The sequence below is a fragment of the Echiichthys vipera genome (genome assembly GCF_963691815.1).
Source record: "Echiichthys vipera genome assembly, chromosome: 21".
Lineage (NCBI taxonomy): Eukaryota > Metazoa > Chordata > Actinopteri > Perciformes > Trachinidae > Echiichthys > Echiichthys vipera.
In genome coordinates, this window is record NC_139846.1 from 21,547,198 (window position 1) to 21,573,207 (window position 26,010).

Sequence of the window (26,010 nt, forward strand, 5' to 3'; positions counted from 1 at the left end):
AGTCAAGTTTCCCTCTGTTTGGACACAGAGGGGGGAAAAATGTAATAATCCCAAAGCATCGGCTCATGCATGTCCACAACTGCAGTTTGATGAATTCATCTCTTTTTGGAAGTGGAGCATTTTTCAGTTCTGTTTATAACACTTTTCCATTTCTTCCATAACTTGGACATAATTGAATTGTAAGGGGCTGATGGATATCCCAGCCCCCGGTTATTTAGCTTGAATTGATTTGGAGCCACTTGCTTTGCCCTCTTTTTATCCATTCATCCATCCATCCATCCATCCGTCCGTCCCATCGTCCAGTGTGTGACTTTTGTGATTATTTTAGTGACGCGTCACCGTGCGTACGTGTCCACATCACAATGCCAGTGTATGGATTTTCTGGTTGTGCCTAACGTGCACTGATGGGTCACTTGAAAACCACATTTTTTGGTGCTTTTGAAACTAAATAATGCTCCGTGGGTGTCATAACTGAAGAGAATGTGTAAAACTTTAATTCTCTGTACAGAATATGAAGTCTCCGAGCACTGCTTTCTAGAAAATCCTGATAAGAAGGCATCATGGGACGCAGTTTTCCTCCTCCTAAGTCAGACTTTATTCTCTAGTCCGCTGGCTCTAAAATCGAGCAGCATCTGAGCACAGAAATCTGCTCGCCCCCTAGTAGTGCTCGAGGATCACTTTTGGCAAAGGACCTTACAGACATTGCATCACTGAGAGAGGCATGAAGGGAAAACAAACCAAAAACTAAGGACAACAACTCCCTACCCCCTCCCACCGCCTCCTTTATTTCCCCATGCAACCTCAGTAGCATTGCAAAAGCATCTGTAAGTTCTAGGATTTCAAACTTTTAGGAACGGGCCAAGTCTAAATCATATAACCACATCCAACAGGCTGAAAAGCCATGCAGCAAGTACTCGCATACTGTAGAGAAGATGTTATTATAACTCACTATTTTTTTTCCTCTCCTCCTCCTGAGGTTCTCTCCTTTCAGTTAAACCTCGTTCTGGGCTGCTGGAGTCAAGAAATGCTGCTAACCCGCTAGAGTGCTGGATGTTGTTTGGGTACCGAGGAGGAAGAGGAGAGGCTGAGGTCATTGACCTCACGGGGAAGGCAGGGTGACAGTAAGGGCAAGCCTGAAGGGGACAGAGAGATCTGGGAAAAAAATGGACTGGTGTTTGGCATAGTTCGGCCTTGGGAAGTGACCCTGATTGAGCTTGGCAGACACGGCTCAAACTCAGTATTTATAAACTCGCGTGCACTGGATATCCTGTGAAATCTGGAGTCTAAACGTTGTAGTGTGCAATGAGAACTCTGAGCCCAATTCACCTCTTGACCTCAACATCTGAATATAGAAAGAAAGGGATAGAGAGACGAAAAGAGAGACAGAGGAGGAAATAAAGAGACAGTAACTAAAGGAAAAGGCAGATGGACAGGCAAAGGATTAGGTTATGAGCCAGTTAGTACGGCCTGTGGTCCTCCAGAGGGACGATACCTTATGATTTGTCGGGAAAATGACAGTGGTAATAAAAACATGATGGGGAACATTTTCTGTACAAGACAGAGAATTGGAAGCAGCTCTCTGGAAAGGGCTGCAGAACCAAAAGCAGGCCACGGTAATTGTCATTAAATCTGACCGGGACCACATCAACGAGTCCGGCGCTCGGCCGGACCTCCAGAACAAAGCATGGAAAACAAGCCGTCCTTTAAACCCAAATCCATCAAGAACCGTTCTCAAAGATGTCTTCAGACCAACAGCAGAGGCAGAGCAGGATAAATACTACATTCTGCAAATCCATGACATGATCCGCCAGTGGACTCCGCTGTCAGCAAGAGCAGAAAATAGCACACCGTAGGTTAGTGAACCACTACGGAACCACTCTGTGTTTTTACATGGGAGTCCAAGTTCAATCAGTTGTACCAAAAACACAGTGGGAGTTAGAGGAAAATGTCAAGTACATTATGAAAAGCAGATAACTTTTTGTTAGTGTAATAGTGTAACACAGCACAGAATATAAAGGCTGATCTATACAAAAAAGGACTGAGGGGTCGAGGAAGGATTTATGAGGAGGACACGTGTAAATCTAAAACAATCTTGGTCACTGTCTTCACTGTTAATGCATCAAAAAGAACAGCCAAATCAGGAGGGCAGAGGGCAAAATGAAGAAAGAAGGCAACATCTCTCACCTAGGTGGAATCCGCTATTATGTTCAGCGTCCTCTGGTGATGAGAAGAGAAAGAAAGGAGAAGCCGGAAGAGAGCAGAACAGTCAGACGTGAAGGCAACAGGCACCTACCCCTCTAACCACATACGGGAAAGGTCAAAGTCCAAAGAAATACAATACAGAAAGAACACACAGGTACAGTCAACAAGATAGACACTGGTTAGATTTTTTTGTGATACTCATGTTGGTGGAGTTTCAGTTAATTATGTTCACTTAGTCCAGAGTGATAGCCAATGATATAGTGGTAAATAAGAATAGAGGTTAACTACGACCTCCAGCTGTTGCGTCATGAGGCAAATGGCTGTTAACATGATCGAAAATGATACTACCATTAAATGACTTTAACAAAATGTAGGTGACCCTCAAATGTGGCTAAAGCCCTTTTCTTTAAATATGTATTTCATATAATCATCGGCATAAACTGAATTTACAGTCCACTACATCCCTGGCCATTGCTTTGGATGTTTTTTGGGAGTCGAATGAAAGAATGTAGTATCGTGAGTGAGTTCATAATAGATTACTGGAGGTATCAATGTGAAGGTATGATTCTCCAAACGACGTCCATTCTAATGAAAATGACAAGTTAGCCGGGGAAAGAAGAGGCTTTGTGAAATGCAAAAGCCAATAACCGGCAAACTCTCCACAGTTTTTAAAAGGAGGAACGGACAGGGACACTTGATGCTCCCCTTTAAGAGCGATTAGCTTTGACATGAGAAGACCGGCCAAATGAAAACAAGAAGGATGGGGAGCAGAGGTGAGAGGTAGACCTTTCGTTACACCAACGAAATAATGAAGGGGAACCAATCACAAATGCTTTGACTGTTTGTGTATTGCAACACTATCAGCCAGCGTGACCTGTCAGTAAAGTGCTATGCAATGGGAGATGTCAGACAAGTCGTACCTTCAGACTCCTCGGCTGTGAGTGCAAAAGAAGCAAGGAATGGGAGTGAGTCACAGTTAGGGAGAAAATGTTAGATTATGAAAAAGTACGTTAAGGAAACGAGATGAGAGAATAAAGAGAAGGAGACGTACCAAACTCTATAGCCACATCATCTTCGAAAAGAAAAACAAACAACATGACAAAATGAATTAACATCTTCATTTCTGAAGTGAAATACTCTCATTTGAGCTACAGTTTAAGATGGTGTGTGTGTTTCTCAAGTACACTAGTGCACACCAGTGACACGTCCAAATTTAAATACGGTTGTGAGTCCTTTCTCATACAAACTTGAAATAGATCCTGATTCTATTTCATTTTGTAATATTTGAGAAAAATGCTCTCTACTGCTCACTACTACTACATTAATTTACCAAAACACTCACTCAAGGTCTACTTACTATAGCTTTTTTTCGATTTCAACTTGCGCTCTTTAACAGTACGTCAGTGATGCTCAGTTTTCATGGAGATGGCTCATGACGTGAACAAAGTATGGAACTTTAGGGGGAGATGTAACCCAGAGAGTAAGTGTGTAAACACCTTCCACTGATTAAGAACATGGTTGCGTTAAAATTCCATATTAACGTGCTATTCAGCAGGCTAAAACAGCATGTGAGCCTTATATATGTCCCAAACGTCCCATGTTTGAAACTAATAGCACGTGAATTTCATGCCTTTTGTGGTTTGGAGTATGCAAACACTTGACACTGCGCCGTCCTAAATATCCCACAGTGCAATGTGGTCGTTGGAGTATTTGCCTGGCTTTTTGCAGCGATTTAAGCTTTATATGAGCTGCGGATGGCACTGGTTACCATGGTCACGTGTCCCCAACCTGCAAGGAGGCTTTCAGGAAGCAAGGGTGCAGATTTCCTTTCAACACACATAATAAGCGAGGGTCTGGTTGTGCACAACATTTTGAGCCTAACACACTGAATTTCCTAAAATTGGGTGGAATTTTATGCATCAATTAATGGTGGAAATGTTTTATTCATGTGAGGGAAAATACAGGTGACAGTTAAAATATAAAAATCTTTTCTGACTTAATTCTCAAAAGAGATTAGATAGATTATTATATTTTGTTGGGATTAACAGGCTTGAATTTGGCTCTTTAAATATTATTTTTGGGGCAGTTTTTCAAGCCTTTATTATATAGGACGGACAGGAAATGGGCTGAGAGAGAGGGAGGGGGGTGACGTGCAGCAAAGGGCCGCAGGTAGGAGTCGAACCCGTGGCAACTGCCTGGAGGACCTTTCTCATGGGGCAACTGCTCTAACCACTGTTCCACCGACCGTCCCGAATTCTGCTTTTTAGTAATAATTCTCGCTCTAGCATGTGGCTGTATTAGCGCAGCTGTTGCCATGTTTATTTCATCTATCGAAGTGCAGCCTCGACGTGACTTCTCTCCATTTTATGGCAGATTTAAAAGATGCTTACTACTGTTTATTCACACAAATGCACGTTGAATGATAGCAGGGAATTTTGGACGCAGCTTGAGCGATAGAGTTGAAAGCTCAGAAAAAAAAGCTAGTCACTGGACCTTGTGTCAGTATTTTATCCACCTATAACAATGAACTTGGAGATTCTACTAAAAAACATTTCTGTTCCTATTTTTCTAGAAGACATTAACACCCATTGTTACCTAGTGAGATTCCTGTGGTACACGTCTGTGGTGCATCCACTGCGGCTTCACAGAAAGAAACAGATTCAGATTCAAAAGGATGTTAGGTAGCATTTGAAATCACTCCAGATGTTTCAGAGTGCCATCCAAACAGCTATAAGACGATGGTTTTAAAATGGTAGCTGATGCGGGATCAGTGTGTGTTTGGTTTAAGATGCCGTGAACATTTGGAGGCACTTACAGATGCTTCCTCCCCTTCATGTGTTCCCAATCTGACCAAAACAAGGTTAAATCAAAACATACATAACACCATCTACCACAGTATGGGGCTTGCCTTAGAGCAGTGCGTTCATTTCCCAGAGCGCACCGCAGCTCAGGGACATGTAACGTCACATACAGAGTTAATGACTAGTCAAAACAGCAGTCAGGAGTGATCACTGCGAAGGTTGTTCCGTGCGAGCAACATCAGGCCTGAGCGCTGTGATTGTGCCCGCCTTTATCTGACATCTTGTTTCACATGTTAGTGTTCACGGCAATGTTCCTACTGATGTTGCCCTCCTTCCGCTGTAATGTGACATTTAGGTTAAAGCAGCAGCACCTGAACCACATTTTGAGTTGGGTGAGAGGTAATTGTAGAGGGGGAAGACAGAGGGAGACTTGAAAGAATAAACAACAAAGACAATATGAGAATGATAAAGATATCCAAAATCCTTCCAAGTGCTGCCCTTATTACACTCTGGAAGGCTTTCATCTTGTGCCTATCTGCCACAGGAATGGTTTGCATGGCCTAATGGCCTCGTAGCCTTGTACTCTAACATTCCTAGTCTAATGAAACACCATGTGATAACGCTGCAGAATGTAAATGGACAGGGTACAGCCTGTTTGAATGCTTAAATGGTGGAAAAACGTCATCCTGTGCCTTCTCTGAGAGTGCATTTGACTCGCCGGTGCAAATAAACCATTTCGAGAGCAGTGAGAATGAGCTGTAGTCATAATCTGATGTGTATGCGGACGGCGAAGCCTGCAGTGATGGTGGCAGCCAAGCCTATCATTTACTCAGCGCAGGGGAGCCATGGCCGCCCAGATTGTGGCCGTCGTCTTTCACAGACATTCTCAGCGTGCAGTCAACCAGTGTACCAGTCAGAGCTAGCCTCACTGGATGCTTCATGGCCGACCCCCCTCGCCCTGGACAGGGACACATGCTTAGGGGTATATCGCATGTCGCCCACATACCAAAGATTCACCACAGATGGGATGACAGAAGGGGTGAGATGAGGGTAGTGATGGAATGAATGGAAAGGATGGATGACAAAAACAGAAAGATGAGTGGATGTAAGGTTAAAGGATATTCCAGGGAAATACAACTTGGGTCCTACTTTTGTAGCTTTGGCAGCCATTTTTATTGGTTATGATAACATATGGGCCACATTCACCAAGAACTTCAGAATTTCTTCTTAAGAAAAGTCCTAAACAGAACTCATGACGTGTTCATGAACCGCAGAAGTGTTCGTACCTTTGTTATTAAAATGATGAATCTCATTTCTTTGTAAGTTCAAAGCACACGCTTGATCCTAATTAGCAGATAAACACTCCGCCAACCCCCATAAAAGAGCATGAGACTACAGGGCTGTGTGCAAACAGCCGAACAGAAATGGAAAAGGAAAGAGTGAATCGAGTCAAGAATGCCCAAACAAAAGTCTTCAGAGGATGAAGAACCAGACTCCAAAAAAACAGTTTGGGTTATGAATTCTCAACGCACTATTGTAATTTAAGTCTTTAACTTAAGTAACTAACTTAAATTAAACAATTGTATAATTAGAGAAAACGCAGAAACCACCTGTTTTGCACAAACATGTTCAAGAGTGCTCTTGAGTGTACGTAGATTTTGTTCTTACCTATGAACAAATCCCAAATAAGAAAACATTGGTGAATGTCAGAATCTGCGTAAATGGGTTTTAAGCAGAAATGTATTCTTAAGAGCTGCTGGTGAATGAGGCCCATTGTACTGATCATAGTAATCGCTAAGATCTCGAAATATGACGACATCACAACTACACAGAGGGAAAAGAACCACGGAAGCTCAGACAGCCAGACAGGTTATAAACAAAAGTTTAGCCCGATTATTTCATCCTATTTATTTAAAGTAAAGTTATGAACTGGACTGAACAGTAGGTCATTATCAAACCTCGTCCTCGTCACCATAAGGGACTATGTAGATTAAGTGTATTATTGTTTGCATTAATAGTACGCCTGCTCTACATTATCCCGCTTATTACACATCTACTACTACTAGCTGACATCAGGCGTGAGGCGGTGGACACCCTGGACAGGACGGCAGTCTATTGCAGGGCACATAGAGACGAACAGAGACAGACAACCATTCACACCTACGGGCAATTTAGAGTCATCAATGAACCGAACACCTGCACGTCTTTGGACTGTGGGAGGAAACCGGAGAACCCGGAGAAAACCCACGCAGACACGGGGAGAACATGCATACTCCACACAGAAGGGCCCCAGTCGGGATTCGAACCAGGAACCTTCTTCTTGTGAGGCCACAGTGCTAACCACCACATCATCGTGTTGCAGTACCACCAACGTTGTACCGCCAATTAGAGAAACCTAAAATCGTAGGTATCTTAACTCTTTGGATTATACTTGCAGCTGTATGGATGATATCTGTCACAGTGAGCTATCCAGCAGAGTGTCAGTGCTCCTTGACAATCTTTCAGATATCTCCTTACGAGGCAGGAAGAGACAAAGGAATGACCCCTAGTCAGCACGCTGTAAATGGCCCTGAGTTATGGGCTGATGTCACCGTCGCAGCCAGCCAGCGTACAGATGGCCTTCTCCTTGAACAAACTGGACGATGTCACTTTCTCTTTTGCTCGCTATATCTCTATCTCTGTGTTTTAAACAACCAAAGGGAGACCGGTGGAATTTTCCAGATGACACAGAGTGAGATCTTTGTCATGTGCCTTTCCGCCTTCAAATGTAGAGCAACCAACTGGGTTAGGATAAAGAAGGGAGTGAAAGATAGAGCAGGGCTAGGTTGGGTTACAATACTCTATATTACAAAACGTTACAAGTCACTTAGAGTCGGGATACTGACAATGAACCGATGTGCAGGGAATTTTGAGGTGAAGGGAAACAATAACAACTTGATCTATAAAACGTCAAATGTGATCTCCACAGGGTTATCTGGCTCTAACTTATGAGTATAAAATGAATCTTTTCTCCGGCATCCATTGCGCTTCTAAACCTCCTCCCGGGTCTGCAAGCGTTTAAGTTGAAAAATGAAATGGACGGATAAATTGAACACAGGGCCAGGTTCAGGGCCACTTAAGACCGATCTCGGGCGGTATTTCGAAATGATTCAGTCGCTCACTGGAGAAAGAGGGAGCGAGAGTGAGAGGGATGGCGCTGTAATGTATGAAGAGAGACATAAAAAGACCCCAAGGTGAGCGATAAGTGTGTCCACGTGTTTGGCAGACTGCGAACCAAACCAAACAATCAGACAGTGGAGAGGCTTGCATGTCAGACAGAGGAGCAGACATGCTGTAAGAAAGCCCAGAGAGCCTTGTGTGTGTTCAGAGAGAACAGATGGGGAAGCTGGAGGGGAGCCAGGTATTGATGGAAGGGAGCTAGGGGGCAGCTAGGCCAGGTTGACAACTATAGATGTAAAACAGTTGATATAACCCCTGTACCAGATTAATAACTGACTTAAACGGATGGCACTTTAAAGATCACTTTCATAACCGAGGAATGAATCCATGAAAGCAGCAAGAGCAACAGTAGGGGAAGGGATTATTTATATCTTGCAAATGTTAGGCGTAAATGGACACGGTTAAGCAATGCTCGCCGCAGCCCCTCGCCAAGACCAATATTGTTCCAGCCGACGGAGCTCCCGGGCTGGAAAGAGAGAAAGAGAGAGAAAGGGACCCCCTACTCAATCACCACTGCTGTCCTGTGCTCGGTAACAGCGAGGTCTCCAAGGTATCCTTCAATTAGGTTGCAGTTTGTGGCCCCGGGGCCCCGCAGGTCCAACGTGCACGAGATCCAAGCTTCGTCTCCCTCCATCTCTTTTGACCCAGCCACCACCACTCCGCTGGGCCACATCTGCTACCGAATGTGACCCCACCACTACTTCCCTCTCCATCTATTCCTCCTTCAATCCATCCATAATGCTGTTCCACTCTTATGCGTCTCCTTCTTTCAGTTTTTTCTTTTACACCCTTCACTTTAATTTAAACTCGTTGCTTTTGTTGTTTTTTTTTGTTATTTCGAACACAGAGAAATGATTGTGTGAGGAACAGAGAGTGAAGTGTTATCACGCCACAGTTATTCGTCTAGTCCTGAGAGGGCCATGTCAAGGGACTTCCTACTACCGCTGCTGCACACCAAACTAATCCTTACGGTGTGTATGACACAATGAAGAAAATGTAGCTACAGCTCAGAAGGAGACTTATGTTCCTTTGGTATGGGCTGCAGCGGACACTACAACATTTTACACCTGCCTCCTGTGCATAGAGAGAGGGTGGGGGGGGGTTTACAAATCCCATAACTCATAAGAGGAACTGGGCCATTAAAATGAAATAGTAAGGGAACAGTACAGCACTGTCTGTCTTTAACTTTTTAGCAGGCTATTTTTGGCCACCCTGCACCATGTATGCCAGTATGCGGTTGAACATAACCAGGAAATGACAACATCCATAATTCACCAGAGGGCTTAAAATCTGAGGTAAAAGAGCCCTAATGCTAAGTTTAGAGGTGGTCAGTGTAGCTCTGTTGGTTATTTCGGAGCTACATATTGAAAGAGTCACGTTACATTAAGGGCTCACCGCCATGTTGAGGGAAGCAAGCAGTCAAATGGACATCTCCGTTCCAAAGTGGTAACCTACAGTGAAAAATACGACCAATAAGAACTAGGTTTTGGTTCAATGGTCTCATTGTGAGACCAGAGCAGGCCAATAAGGCCAAGTACACGTGTGGTGTGTTTTTTTCTGAGGGCTCATATGTTCGGGAAATGCAGAATGAAAGGAGGGAGCAAGCTGTACATTGCAGATGAGAATCTATGGGGACTCATTAGGCCTATAGTACATATAAAGCTATGAATATGAGGACATAAGAGAATAAATGAAGATAAAGCAAGCAAGGATACAAGCAGGAAGGGCAGTAATAACTATTTATCTAACTATACTAATAGGTCACAATAAATTGCAAATGTCCAGTAAAGAGCACGATGTCAGCAAAGTGCAGACTTTAATCTGTGTGGGGCGGGCTGGACCACAAGTTCTGCTTAACCCACAGCCGATGAGCACAGCATGATTTCCTCCTCCATGGCTACAGGCATGCACATGCAGTTAGATTGTAATGTGCAGTCATGATGCCAGCTGGACAGGCTTCTGTTCATGCACTGTAGCTCACCATATACAAAACCAAATTGCTATTTGGCAACTGTTTGTAAATCCTAGCTAATGTCTTTGTCATTTTTAAAACTGCATGTCAGGGAACCTCTTACAGGGGTTTTCACTCAGGTGCAAGGAAAGAATGAGTGTGTTATAAACAGCAGCCACAACAGCTGTCCGGAGTTTTACATTTTATAATAATAATAATGATGATAGATCAATTTAATAAAGCGCTTTTCTCAGTACTCAAAGACCAATATGAGCTTGAAACATATTGTGATTTTTAAAAAAGGAGCAGTCTACAGTGTTGTGAGTTCTGAGGAAGCAGAAATCACGGTTACCGAGAGAGGCGCTTGGGTTTTACTCTGAAAGTCTGCAGCCTTAAAAAGCAATGGCCTGTCTTTTTGTGGGGGTTGATGGGAGTGAAGGTGGTAAAGATGTTCAGCCTTTGCTGTTAGAGGGGAAAAACGCCCATATTCTAACATACAACATACATGTTATTTCTATGGTCTTAGACAGTCCAAAAACATTAGTAACATTAGTGAACAACTCTCTCCTAAAATCCAGTGACTGCTAAAACTCAAATGTGTGATCTCATCAAGTATAAAGTGTGAAGCTGCGCCATAGACATAGAAGTTGGAAATGTGTTCTAGATGACACTGAGAGACCCAGAGGAATATATAGGCATATTTTCTGTTTCACAACTGACAACTCTACAATATGACAAAGCTCATTTGGGTATAAAAACCTCCTCACTGTCTAAGGAGCAGCTCCACACTTTATACTCAATGACACCACAACTTTAAGACTTATTTTAGTTTTCTTCTTACAGTAGCTCAGGCTCACAATTATTGATTGAACCTTTCCAGGCCATGGAAATAACATATTGGAATTCCTTATTTAGGTGGTATTGCCCTTTAAATCAACACTTTTGTCAGTTGCGGGTTCATTTTGGAGACACTTGTGCGTTTTAAGTTGAATGATTTACAGCAAAGGATGAGAACTGCGGGACATTCCCAATGACACTTAGTTTCATTCATTCATCTTCAACCGCTTGTTGATTCCAGCTGACATCGGGCGTGAGGCGGGGTACACCCTGAACAGGACGCCAGTCTATCGCAGGGCACATAGAGACGAACAGAGACAGACAACCATTCACACCTACGGGCAAATTTTAGAGTCATCAATTAACTTAACCTGTGGGAGGAAACCGGAGAACCCGGAGAAAACCCACGCAGACACGGGGAGAACATGCAAACTCCACACTAAACTTGACAGTAAAGTTCACTCACAGCATAAACATCAAAGCTCCCTACTGTTTGGTATCGCCCTCTATTAAATAATAATAGCCAAAAGCTAATTCAAAGTCATGCTGGCAAACACTTGAAGGCGGCAGTATTGCTCCACCATCACTGGCTCATGGTTCTTCTCTTGTATTAAACCTTTAGCCCAGGTCTGCAGGCCATGCCTAATTGTTTCTGCTGCTGTCCTTTTCTTGTGTAACATGGTTTATGTCTTCTGTCTTCATTATGAAGCAATCAACAATCTTTGATTTATAAGGGTCATTTAGCTATAATCCCCCCATTTCCTGATCTGCCATCTTTTTATAGCAAGTTTCTGCTAAGTTCTCCAGCTGATGCATTCACCCTGACCCTGCTGAACTGACTGGTTAGGTTTGGGGGTCACCGTACAGGCTCGTAATCATAAAGAAACGCTAATGTGCTTCACAGAGCAGCGTTTTGCCTTCATCACATCTGTAGGCCTAGCATCAGATCATTAATCCGTCATTAGGCACCTTGAGATGTGAAGAGATGAGATGGATGAGTGTGTAGGCTGGCTGTTGTTTTGGCTGGAAGGTGAAAAGGCTCTGAGAGGTTTTCCAGAGGGCAAAACTCCTCCTCCTTCGCATTAAAGCGCCTGCATGACTTCGACCGCATCAACACATGGAGCGGCAGAGAGGGGACAGAGAAAAGAGAGTCTGGCAAGAGACTGTGCGAGTGAAACATGGAGCAGACAGGAAGGTAAATCCAGACACAACACTTCCTCTGATGACAGGCGTGAAGCAGTTCAACTGTACCGCAGGAGTCAGCGGTGGCCTCAGAGCGCAGAGATGGTCGTTTGTTAGTTATGATCACTTCCTCTGCATAATCTCTCCTAAACACACCCACCTGTTGCAGTGTGTCATGTTCTGGTTAGCTAGTTATCGCAGCAGATCATATATGCTTACATGATCGTCGGCTAGAGTTCCTCTGGAGCGGGAGCGGGAGAGTCGTGACAGGTCGCCGCAGTGCAAATCTCCTGGAAGAAGAGAGAGGAGGATAAAGAAAGAGAGGAAAAAGGCACAATAAAACCATCAGTTTTTATGAGCGCATAGGGAATAATAAACACTCCCTGCTATGCTTCAGTATTCACCAGCTTCATTCCTCTCAGCTGAGACTGGTGAAGGAAAAGAGAGGAGGTGAAGGGGAAACGCACTTGCTGTTGACCAAACTGCAGGGTTAAATCGAATATTTGTGAATGTTCTCTCTTTTCTCTTGCTCTCCTCCCTCCCTCTTTGTGTGTGTGTGTTTTTTTCCCCTCCGATGATCTTGCACGGTGCCAAGAAACTGCCCCGGCCTCCTGAGCTCTGTGTTGCACATCAAGTGCGGCCGTCCGAGCGCACACTGATGTGCGATTTTCCATCCACTTGCCATCCAAAGTGGATCAGTACCAGCACTATCATTTTCTGTCATTACTCATTCCAGGCCAGACATTGTGCGGAAATCCAGACTATTTTGGCAGAGTGAAGCAAGAAAAAAACATAAAAGAGGAAAGGGGGAGAAAAAGGGAAAGAGGGAGGGAACTTGTGTGACCGTGACAGCAGTGAAGACAAACGGGCCAGCCTTGTTAAGTGGCACAGGTAGACAGGCTGATCTAGCTGGGGTTGTTTCTTACCTCTCTTGGAACTGTTTGGATGGGATTAGGCCTGCACGGGGATTGGCTTCCCCCTCATGTTTGGCCTGCCACCAGGTTGCATCATCTTGGCTCATGATCTGAAGGATGGATCCCTTCTTGAAGGCCAGTCCAGCCTCCTTACATGGGATGGCTTTGTCCTCCTTAGGGTCGTAGTCAAAAAGTGCCCGCATAAACACCTGGATGTACAGCAGAAAGAGGGGAGGGGAAGAAAACAAAGAGCCGGATTGAGTGCACAACAGGAAAAAGCAACGGTTCACTGTAAGCAACCTTTCCCTCCATTGCATAGAGTGTGAACTCTAAAGGAAAACCATCAGGACAAACACAGAAGGTGCTTCACCAACGCTCAGGGTGATTATTCTAGAAAGGTCATTGCAATCAGAAGTTGAAACCCGCAACTGCCGGCCAAGTTATTCTCCATGTGGTTCCATCAACACTTAGGATGGACTAAGCCCTGTCACCATCCTCCAATTGTGGCGAGACGTAACATCTCCTGAGTCAGAGGCTCCAGTTGGAAGTGCTTTGTTCCACCCGCTGACTTTCTCTAATTCTAAACACATCTAATATCAGTGATCTTTCCACATTAAGGAACAAAAAAAAAAAGTTGTTTTCTTTCTTTAAGGAGTCGGACTGATTTGCTTTGGCAGCTGGGTTGGACACAACTCGTCAACACAAAGGAGGTTGGACCCTATAGTGGAATAATCTCTGACATCTTCTCCCGACTGTGGGTGGCGAGCTGCAACCTAAAGCACCTTGCTATGTCTTCTATCCAAATTAAGTTCTGTCACGATGAGTTACCACTCCTAAGACACCTTATTACATATGGAAAGAGAAAAGAGAGAGAAGGAAAGTGTGTATGTGTTTGTGTGAGAGAGAAAACAAGGGAGAGATTGCACTTCTTCGAAGTTCTATTGATTTAAAGAGTGCTTTGTGCCATGTAGTAAAATGATGTTTCAGACAGCGATGTTTTGGTTGGGTCATAACAGACGTTTTGGCTGCTAAACCCTGCGGCAGAATATACTCATACATCTCCACCGTAGGGTCTCCTCCTTCCTTGGCTCAGTTTATTTGGCCTGTAGATGCTCATCCACTTAGCTGCCCTTTGATGCATCTACGCTACCTGATGTAAGCGCACATGCTATTTTCATGAAGAAGTAGCTGAGTGTTTGGCGCAGGCCGACTATTTTTCAGACGGCCGGACAGTTTCAACCATTACAACATGACAAAGGATGTAAGTGACCCACCCTCTCCTGTACACCTCTGTTACACATGCAGGGTGGGCTGCGTTGCGAATAATGATAAACCGCCTCGACCCTGGAGCTTGAAACCAGTGAGTGGATCCAGCCTCTGCCTGTTACTGATAGATGAGCGTGAGAAATGGTGTATCAACATCCCAGTGGGTAAGAAAATGGTATGCTGTTTGGAGTGGCAGTTAAAACACACTCTTAACGGATGGCTACAAGCTCCAGTACTGTCTGCTGGGGCGAGAGTCAACATGATTGGAGGTGATCTTGTCCTACATGTGGCACGATATCCAACCTCCATACTTTTTTAGTGCCAACAGAATTGTGTTTTTAGCTGGCGGGAAATGTCAGATTGATAGTCTTGTTTTTACCTTTTCTTTGATAAAGTACAGTTACATGTGTTCAAGTCAAGGCAAATCAACTTTATAAGGTACATTTCATACTTAATAAAATGCAACATAAGTGCTTTACATAAAAGTGACATATAATAATATAATAATAAGTGCAAATGCAGAAAGAACCAATGCAGGATAATGTCAAAAAACAATCTCGCCTGTCTTAGGAATGTCCTTACTTAAGCCCCTTTCACAAATGCACTGCAAACTGCTTGAGCTGTACAGTATGTGAGAACGCAGATGTCCGAATCAGTTGGACCAGACATTAATTTAGACTTTACACCAGCTCCCTAGTACAACGTCTGTGGGATCTGTGATTGTGTGCAGCTCATTGTGCGGAGGATTCCCACGAGTTGGCGTGTTGATGGTGTTTACATCATGCAGCTTGTGCAAAACCAGAAATAAAGATACAAGAGTGAAGAAGAAGGGTGATTTACACGGAGACTATGATGAAAGTATACAACGACAATTCACGTCATATCCTGCTTCCTGCACACTCGACCCAGGCACCAGCCCTCGCCAAATCAAGAGTAAGTAAGTTTACGGGTGAGTTCAAGTAAGTTATGTGCTTCATGTGAGAAAAGGACTTTAGACCGTTTTGTAGACAATGTTTTTAACCTACTTTTAAAGGTGTTCAGTGTGGAAGGAGCCTTTCTCAGGTCCTCAGACAGGCCCTTTCATCTACTTGGGGCATTAAGGCAGAAGGCAGCAGCCACTCCGGCTTTAGAGTTAGTGTGAGGGATGGTTAAAAGAACTCTGCCTGTGGATCTGAGGGTTCTCGCTGGTTCCCATCTAATTATCACATTTTTTTTTATATACTGACGACATTTAAAAAGTAACCCAACACTTAAGGTGCTGTCAGCCGTGGTGTGGCTGAGGTCGGCGGCAGCAGAGGGAGGCCGGCTTCTGCTCTCTTGAACTTGCACAGCTCTTTACCACTGCCTTTCAGGATGGTGCAACTTTTTTCAAGGACACAGGGAAACAATGCAGGAGCTGATTTCATTGTATCTGAGTTTCCTGAATTATAAACGTCTTCATCAGCAGACAACAGATCAATGAAGCGAGACAGCATTGGAACAACATCAGCTTCAAAGACTGAATAAAACCTGCTTTAATTATACTAGTTGCAATATATTATAATTTGCTACATGAAAAGTGATATATTTTTAATAATTCCCTCTGTTTTGAGCTATAACCGTCTCTCTTTAGTTGTGTGATGAGATTATAAAAGGTGGATAGCAGTAGCCTGTGGAGTACAGGCTGGTAGGATCAGAAAAAACAACAACATTTACACTGCGACAGCAACCGCTCACTTTCTGAAGGTTGCACTTTCTGGCAATGTCAACGCAATCTACTAATCCTATAGGCTGTTGTGTTCATCAGTTTTTGAGGCAATTTTTAATCCCTCACACTTTCTATTGACTCTGCTACATCTGCTGAAGCCTCACTAGCAGTTCAAACAAGTCTGGCTCAGAACAACTGTCACGAGCAGTCGGTGAAGGCGGGATGATTGTTTATGAATTCAGTGCTTTCTATGTCATCCGGTAAAAAACGCTGAAAACACAAAGCTAATAATTACATACTTCTGCAGCTGGGAGGCTTTTTCATGTGTTTCAAGCAGGAAGACATTCTTTGTAACACAGGTCAACATGTCACAGGAGTCACAGGACTCTGTTACTGATTGGTTTCAGTTGGCCGCACTTTAAAGCAAAAAAGTTAAATCATCCCAAACTTAAGTTTTGGGGCACTTCACTGCAAAATCAAATGGCTCCTGCAGCTTTCCATAGACAATGCATGGCAGCCTGCCTTCTTGGTTTCGCAATTAAAGTAATTTATTGAATTATTTCAGTTTAAAACAAGAGGAAGTATGGTAATACTATGGTTCTTTTGGATGGCTCACATATGTATTATCTAGGCATTAACTCATTTTGCAGATTTTGTTTAGATTCCTCAAAGTAAGGTTTCCAAAATGTGTTACTGATACTCTTTGATAATTGATACTGGTATTGATCATTCATTCATTCATTCATCTTCAACCGCTTATCCCGGGGTCGGGGTCGCGGGGGTGCTGGAGCCGATCCCAGCTGACATCGAGCGTGAGGCGGGGTACACCCTGGACAGGACGCCAGTCTATCACAGGGCACATAGAGACGAACAGAGACAAACAACCATTCACACCTACGGGCAATTTTAGAGTCATCAATTAACCTAGCACGTGCACGTCTTTGGACTGTGGGAGGAAACCGGAGTACCCGGCTAACCACTACACCACCGTGTTGCCCACTGGTATTGATACATTTCAATAATTCGCCCTAGACCTACAGTTACATTACCTCCTTACAGCTCTCCTCCTCCTTCCTTGCTCAAACATAATTTCCTCACCAGGCTAAAAAACAGTGTTCTGAATCCAAAAAGAGTTATCATGCTGGAACAGAGAGGCTCTCTCTGTTTTTTAAGTGTAACCCAATCAACATAATGATAATGCCAGAACAAGACCCACCTTTGGCTCCTTGGTTGGCGCCTCCTCCTTGACGCCGGGGACAACTTTAAAGGTAATGGCTCCTTGCGACTGGGCCTAAATATTGGGAAACAGGACAGAAACGCCAGTTTAGGTACAAATTGAGGGGGTGGAAACACCAGACATCTGTCCTGCAAATATTTCACAATGCACCTAATCCAATAAAAGTCACATAATGCAAAGCACCATTTTTTTCCAACAATAGTAGGGTTATTAGGATTGGATGACTCTGCTTGGCAGGGATAGTGTGTGTGTGTGTGTGTGTGTGTGTGGGGGGGGGGGTGTAAAAGGAGGAGTGTTGAAAACTATCACAAGCTCCGGAGGCCTTTGTGTCTGAGAAAGCCTCCAGAGTTTTAGAGACTCTCTCTTTCCTCTCCAGTTGTCCCCCCTGGCAGAGTTCAGGCCCATGGTGGAGCTTATTTGAAGCCTGTGGCGGAGCCTGCTTTGAGGAACTACTAAGCATTACTCTCATCCAGGGGGACTGTGTGGCCAGATGCATGTGGTCTAAAGGCCAGTGTTTGGTTTTTAGTACTGCGATGGGAGGCACGTAGTCCTGGGCGAGTTAAGGGAGTTATTTGCCATCAAAAACAAGGAACTTTATTTTTGCCAAGGGAGTGGAGCTCAAACACAGGAGAAACATTTGGACTGCACACATGCACGCTCACATGCGCACGCACGCACACACGCACACGCGCACACACACACACACACACACACACACACACACACACACACACACACACACACACACACACACACACACACACACACACACACACACACACACACACACACACACACACACACACACACACACACACACACACACACACACACACACACACACACACACACACACACACACACACACACACACACACACACACACACACACACACACACACACACACACAGAGATGAGGCTTACCAGAATACAAATGATTTCCTCTGGTTTCCTGTCGTCCACAGGGATTCCATTGACCTCCCTCAGTTCATCTCCTACATGAATCAGCCCTGCCGCACACAAACACACAAAGTTTACGTATCTACAACAACTCTGATACTCCATTATTCTAATGTCCTAATATAAGTGAGCTACTGTGTAAAACTCCAGTGCTCACAAAGCCCGGGGATGTGTACAGTACACCAGATTAGTGTTTATCGTCGTGGTGGCATTTGAGATTGGAAAAGAATCAAAACACTATTGTCCGCACATGTGGAAATTTGCCTTTGGCTTCACTGTGGCAGAGCTGAAAAACAGACTGGACACAATGAACACAATATCAAACAGAAAACATGTGGAGATCAAGCAGCGCTTCTCAGTACGCTTGTCATTCAGCTTCATATTTACAAAGTGGAAAAAAACAACATGGCACAGAACCAGTGGATCCAGGTGCAAGGATAATTCTTGTATACATCCCTTCTTTCTTGCACACTGGAAGTAATCCTGTAGCAGTAAAAATCCCTTTCACACTTGTTTCCACACTGCAGAGTCACATACAAATGTTTAGACAAAAAAACATACACACATGGTCGAAGCCAACGTGTGAAAAAGAAGTCAAACTGACCGCTTCTGTCGGCTGCCCCTCCTCTCATGATCCGGGCCACCAGGATGGCTCCTGTGTCCTCATCACGCCTTATTGTTGCTCCCTGCAAAGCAATCATAAAGAATAATGCAACACTGAATGAATGTCACTGTATTTCCACTCTTCTTGAAGTTGCACTGTTGCACGTTTTGACTTGCACAAGTCAAAACGTTGATTGCCCAAAATGACTTTAAAAAGTTGCTGGTTCAGATCACGGCTGCCTCCTGAGAGTTGATGAGTCAAATCAGTTGGTGACCACTCAGTTAACTTCAGAGTCTTTAAGTTAGGCTTTTTGGGGGGTCAGTGTGTATTACAGTATATTGTAATATTGTTGCAGGACTAGCATGGTGAATAGATGATGAGGTGTGGTCTCTACATGAGATATAAATGGTAATGTCTTGGCAAAAAAGTCAAACCCACAATGAATGGTCAACGAGACAGGATACGTGTTTCAGGACCGGGTGAATAGGTTGCCGACATCTGTGCAGAACCCTGACGCACAGTCAGACCTGGTTTTCAGCCATCCTGCACGCAGCGACAGAAGGCGCAACGTGTATCAAGTCTACAACCAAAGGAAGCGGCGAGGTTCAAGCGAGGGGTGCTCTAAAGCTAATGGCCAGAGCATTGAGCCGCCTTTACCCTTAGAGCCAGTCAAGACGCACCATGGAGGAAATGCAGCAAGATGAGGGGATCCTCCGACACTGAGCAGCCATCCCTGACCTGTTAAGTCGAATCCGGACTGTGCAAACTGGCACCCGTTGAGAAATATGAAGAAAAAGGAACAAATAATCTTGTATTAAACAGCCGGATCCAATTCAAATATAAAAAGGGACTTCCTTTTTGTTGCTGTGGTATAAATGCTATTGAAATGGATCATCGAGGTGAGACACCACACGGTTAGAAACCACATTAATGTGTAAAACAATGGAATATCACTACAGCAGAGAAAAGCTGAAAGGTTTACATCAATAGCCCACTTAATTGCATCTTTTACAGAAGTCCATTTTTATTCTGAGACTGAAAGACACCTAGAGAACAGGATAGTGTTTCAACTTGCTTATTAGAAATGAAAGCGTTCAGTGGTGATGCATTTAACAGTAAACCCAAAAAGCCTCTTCCCTTCACAATAAGACAAAAGGCTTAATGGGTGCCAACCTGTTACAGCCCTCCCACAGACACTGTTTAGGCACCAGCCTGGATGTGATTTAGGATGGAATGGGATCGCAAACTGCAAACCAATGTGTGGCGTCATCCTCGTCTGGGCCTGACAACCTGAACCAGACAGATGAATTAGTTTGTCGGGGTGCGGCACTCATCCTTACCCTCTTTCTTAGCTGCTATTCCCATCATCACTGAAGATTGTTTTTATTTCTGTTGCTAAAAAAACGAACAGACTCGAAGCCTTCCTCACCCCGCTCACCAGCCGTGCTTTATTTCAGCTGTCCCAATCTATTGCCGCCCAGGTTGAGCGCTGGAGTGCAACAAAAGCTCAGGTTTGTGTCATTTTCCTGTCTGCCTTGCTCCGACAGGTCCAAAGTAGTCCTGGCTACTACCATCGATGGGAAGCACAGGAGGAGGTATTAAAAAAAACAAAAAACAGCTCCTCAAAGACCAAAGGAGCCTTTGCTTTGTGCCACTTCACCAATGCCATTAGCATGTCATCTTGGTTGTTTTCACGACCTATTCACACCTAATGGTTTTCCTCCTAGATAATGGTTTCCTCAAGGCCTTTGGGGTGTGGAGATGGGGAAGGACATCGGGATAAGACAGTGGTAGGGTCTGCAGAGAGTGGCAACCTTAGAATAATGGGGCTTATTAAAGAAACCCGAGCGGTTGCAGTCGGGAGAGAAGTCAGTAAGAGGGGAAGGCACTGTCAGACCTTGGTGTCAGGGTCACATATAACGCCTCAGTGTGACTTAAAGCAGTTGTCTGTGATGCATTGACCCCAAGACAGACCCCCAGTGTGTGTGTGTGTGTGTGTGTGTGTGTGTGTGTGTGTATCAGAAAGAATAGAGAGCTGCAGGGAAAGAGACGGACTGTGACAGGGTGAGACGGGGAGTCTGCAGGAAACCTTGCAGGAGTACTCAAACATGTGGTCATTAACTTTCTCTCTCTGCTTTTTCTTTTCTGACTCTCCTTTTTGGAGCTGGCTGATGGCCAAGGGTATGATGGATGTTTTTATTGTGTCCCTTGGGGTGGCTGGTGACCGGTGGCAGTCTAAAGGCTAACTAAACAGCAGAGAGAGAGGCTTGGACACACAGTTTGAAACGACAATAGGCCGTCTGCATAAAGTCCACAGACGTGCTCTACACCGCATGCCTGTGCCTATCTATGGAATTTGCTCACATATGGTGTGTAGATATAAATCATGTTTTGACACATATGGCTTAAATCACATGTTGAAACCCTGATGCCATTGAGAAAAACAACTTTTACGACTTTTATTGCAAGTGGCAATGGTGATTATAGAGCAGCACATTTAGCATGCAAACACAAATGGATGGGGTCGTGAACCCAGATCTCTGGGCAGCGAGGAGACAATTTTAATCCTGTTCAAACCACCAAGCTTTATGTGTTTTTACACCAGCAGAGAAACAAACTCTGGTGTTAGTGGACAAATTTTATTTTTTACACCTCACTGACTGAGTTATATGAAGCTGCAGTTATTTTAAAGTCTTTATTCTACGCTATTCCCGTCTGATCCACTGTCCTTCAACATGATGGGCCTTCACAGGCAGGCCAAGACAGCAGCAAGGGAGAAGGGGATTTATGAAGAGAGGGGGCGCCTCCCTCATAATCTGGCCAGCCCCAGTCTGAACTCAACCCCGGTACGGTAGCCAAACAAGCTCTGTCTGATAAGAAAATCTAAAAGAGAGGCCAAAACGCTTCAGCGGCAACACGAGCGAGCCAGGCCGGAGGGTAAGTGGAAGAACAGAGGAGAGTCAGGATTGACAAGTTGACTGGGAGGGAAGTGAAGGAGGATGACTAAATAAGTGGGGGTTGGAGTTGAGAGTGTGTGTGTGTGTGTGTGGGTGAGAGACTAAGCTAGTGAATGAATAAGAAGAAATATACGTTAAAGGGATATGAGACAAAACAAAGATAGAGAGGGGGAAATAAAGAGAGTCTGAAATGAACAAAGACGGATAGAGAGAGAGAACATTAGAATACGATGGTGTGAGAGATTTTCAACGGTTCTTTACTCATGTCTTAGAATAATTTAGACCCAGTAACAACACAAAGATTAGTATTTTTGCAATATTATAATACTTGAATTTAACACAGACAGCATCTTTGCTTATTGAAGGTGTCTTACGGGCTGAAACCTACAGTAGGTGAGAGTTGTTCGGAGTTGTTTGTGTGGCTGTTTCTTTTATAAAAACCTACATAATGTTTGTTTTTTTCTTGTTTCAAACATGCTCCCCGACAGGAAAGGGATCAACCATACCGCATGCTTGATGTGCGTGACATATTGAGATCTGAGAGATGTGCGTGTCGGCTCCTCTGCTGTCGACCGTACAGTTATCTATAACAACTTCTGCTGCCTAAGTTCACACAGGCAGTTAGGTTTGCCTTTGCAGGGGCAATACACCAGATTGAGATGGACAACAACAGAGCAGGACAAAAAGTAGAAGCAGAAGGAGAACGAGAAGTCCATGTTCAGTATAAAAGCAAGCAGATGTGAGAAAAAGCAGAGTTACGTCCACCTCAGTGAAGGCACCCTGACCCTCATTATCCTCAGGTAAGCATAGGATGGCAAGACGGTTCAATCAACAACACCTATTCACATTTTTCTTTTGCCATTTCCAAGTTCTGTAGGACCCCGTTTTCCCCCGATCCTTGATTATTTTGAGAGCTCCACACTTCTTCCTCCACCTCATTACGATCTACAGTCGGACTTCATTATCCCAATCCTCCAGGGTTATATCAGCCTCTCCTGGAGGCCTGACGAAAGCCTTGGAAGCACTGAGAGGCAGCTGGAACGAGGGGGGCGAATCCAACATCCTGAACTCAGCATCACCTTCCCCCTTGATACCCTATGGGTGCTATCATCAGCGAGCAGCCATGCATGGCCACTAATGAGGAGTCCCTGCTCTGTTAAACAAATACATAAACAATGAGGCTAGAACCTAAATAAGCTGCATGATGTGTGTGTGTGGGGCACACATAAGGAAGAAACAAGGTAGGTTAAGACCCCGAGGCACCAAGATGGCCTTCCTGGTCTAACAGCTAAGTATTAGCACGGCCTGATGGCTAGGTTTACACCGAGCCGTCAACGCCTACTGGCACATGGAAGCCATTTCAGACTTTTCCTTGCGTATGGAAACAGTGCAGGAAGTCAGAAGGGGGAATGTCTATGTCTGTCAAAGCACATACACGCATGAGTGACAGCATGTGTAGGTGTGTTTTTGTGTGCATGCAAGCGTATCTGCGTGTGTGTTTCTATGAGAGCTTCTACCTGAAGTCAGGCCAAACTGGCCCGAGAGAAACCTCAAAAGGCTGGATGATTGATGCTGGACAGTCACTAAGCCTGATGAATGGGCTACGCTATGTTAGCAATTAGAGACAAGGCGCCACTTAACCATCAAGTGGCCTAACTGCACTTTTTGCATGGAAAAAAAGATAGCATGGTGTGCAGACAAGAAGGTGATGTTGTTAGGGACTGAATCTCTCTTCCTGCTGTCGACCACTGCTGCAGTTTGTACCTTTAGAGGAGCATAAAAACAGAGTCAAAAGAGGAAGTCTCTCCAAAAATGAAACGTTGAAGGGCAGAAGGCACAGAAGAAACACAGTCAAAAATAGAGACAAGAGGGGGGTCAACATGGACTGAGGAGGGCCTCCTAGCTGTGGTCAATTAGTCATCAGTAAGGTGATCCGAAGCCTCCACTCCTAACGTGATCAGCTCCATATGCAGCCGCTGCTCCCAGCTCTATTCCTCCATTTCTAACACATAAATGCCTCTGATTGTTATTGTTGGGCTGGCCAAAACGCAACGGCTTAGTCTCCCTTCTGTGTGATGAGGAGAACTGGAGCGACGCTTGTCCGTATCAAACCATCACCCCTCCCTGCGCACGCACTGGAGCACACATGCTGACATGGCAGCCACATTAAGTATGTGATGACAAATGGCTCACACCTCATACAGCGCAGAAATAAAAAGAGAATATGGACTGAATATTTGGATCCCCTCTTGTATGAGAGTGTGTTTATTAGAGGGAATGGAATGGAGGCGAGGTTGTCCAGGGAACTGTCAGCGCACAGTAGTGCCATGAAACTTCAGCAGATAAGAGGGGTAAGACAAGCTGGATGTTGGATGTCTAATCATGTTAGCTTGGCTGGGATTGGCTACAATGAGTTTCTGGCAAGCAAAGTCTTTATGGGGCAATTAGAGTGCCCTCTGGCTGATGAACTGGATGGATGGCTGGATGATATGATGGAAGCTGGCTGGCTTGTACTCTGGTTGGATGGATGACGAGAGGGCTGGCTAGTTGTCTTGGCCTGGCTCTTCACACGTCTCGGGGTCTAAGGCAGGCTATGTGTGGCCTGTCTAGTGAGTGCCACAATGGAAAAGAGGGATCCGAGGATTTCTTTACCTTAGCCGTGGCAACAACTGAAGCCACTCCACAGTTCTTAACCCGCCAGGGAAAACAAGCACGGTGCTCCATTTCAAACACACGGCCCTCGGCCCGTAACGACCACTCAAAACATCGCCCCGTGAACCGAACCGAACACTGTGGCATTTGACAAACATTATTTCTCCCTCCAAATTGAGAGCGACAAGGGAAAACAAACGCGAGTGGACCGGGCAGAGAGGCGGACGTGTTTTGACATGATGTCACTTAACAGCAAAAGTGTAACAGCGACAATAAACTCCTGCCGACTGCTGTGTTGACTGCTGTGTTTAGAGGTATAAATACAAGTGTAGTGGAAACACATGCTGCCGTTCTTCACACCAGATGTAGACCATGGAAAAAATCAAATACAAAGTGGGAATGGGCCTCCTGGACATTAAAATACAATTACCTCCAATCATATCTGGTGTTGGAGTGTGTCATTTCATCTTACCTCACTGAGATGGCACAGAGCCCCCCACACGTAACACATGTGACCGTTCCACACTCTGGGTCCAGCATATTTATGAGTTCTTACATACTTCCTGTACAGTGCCGCGCAGAAGGGGTAAAAAGTGTGCGTGTAACATTGGTGTATTCGGTCATTATCAGAAAATTCATTGAGCTTTACGGTCACCTATAAAGATTATTACAGCGCTGTAAATAATTAGCAGGAGCCAAGATGAAAATCTATATTATTGTTGCAAAGAAAGAAGCCAAAGAGCAGTGAGAGGTACCCTAGGTTTCAAGTCAAATGATTTTTCGAGCTGATGCAACAGAGCTGCCGTTGCTGGCCAGTCCCCTCTGGGTGACCCGGTGCATGCCTTTCCACCTGTTTTATTAAATCACTTGTGATTGCAACTAATAAAAGCTACTCCCCCGCCCTACCTTTCCTCTCTTCAGTCTCCCTCTAGCACTAAACCGGGCTCTGGTTTCCCTTTTTATTTCCTTAACCCCGGTCTTGACCTACCCGCCGTAATTAACAAGTATACTGAGAAAAGGGAAAATTGCAGGTCATTATTATGATAATTATGGTGAGGAGGAGAGATTCCAGGAGAGGCTGCCAGGTAATGTAATGCAGAGGGCCCTGTGACGGAACGGCTTACCTTCATTTGTCTTCCTCCACCCCCTCTTTCCTTTTCCTCCTCTGCCACTTTAAACCTTAATGTTAGCATAAGTCATTACCCAGTTGCTATGAAAACACACTTAGCAGCCCACCTCAGTACTTCAGACAGGTGCCGGTGAATTTGGGTGTGTGAATCTGTGTGGCTATCTCACCAAATGTGTGTATTTCTTTCCATACTGTTCGCATGAATCACCGCGTAGACTGAGTGGAATCGCCGTCTCTTTGCTACAAGCTGGACAGCGCCAGATATTTAGTCATTATGTACTGTATGTATGTGTGTGTTGACTGAGAGCCCTGCATGAGCTGTATGAGCGCATACAAAGAGACAGTTGTGTCACAGACAGAGGTCTATCGCTGCTCTGGGATTGTTTAGTGTTTTCCCCGTCGTTATCCCCG

The 26,010-nt window shown here is 44.6% G+C and overlaps 1 protein-coding gene across 2 annotated transcripts in view; it reads right to left on the reverse strand.

Annotated features, from left to right (window-relative positions):
- The window catches only part of mpp7a (MAGUK p55 scaffold protein 7a), a 140,581-nt gene that overhangs the window by 31,035 nt on the left and 83,536 nt on the right, over positions 1-26,010 (reverse strand). For both annotated transcript variants that reach the window (XM_083935789.1, XM_083935790.1), the window contains exons 7-11: positions 18,862-18,943; positions 18,222-18,307; positions 17,276-17,350; positions 13,119-13,315; positions 12,412-12,482 (exon numbers count right to left, since the gene is read on the reverse strand). In XM_083935789.1, coding sequence (XP_083791915.1) covers positions 12,412-12,482; positions 13,119-13,315; positions 17,276-17,350; positions 18,222-18,307; positions 18,862-18,943 — 511 coding nt within the window. The remainder of the gene's footprint in view (positions 1-12,411; positions 12,483-13,118; positions 13,316-17,275; positions 17,351-18,221; positions 18,308-18,861; positions 18,944-26,010) is intronic.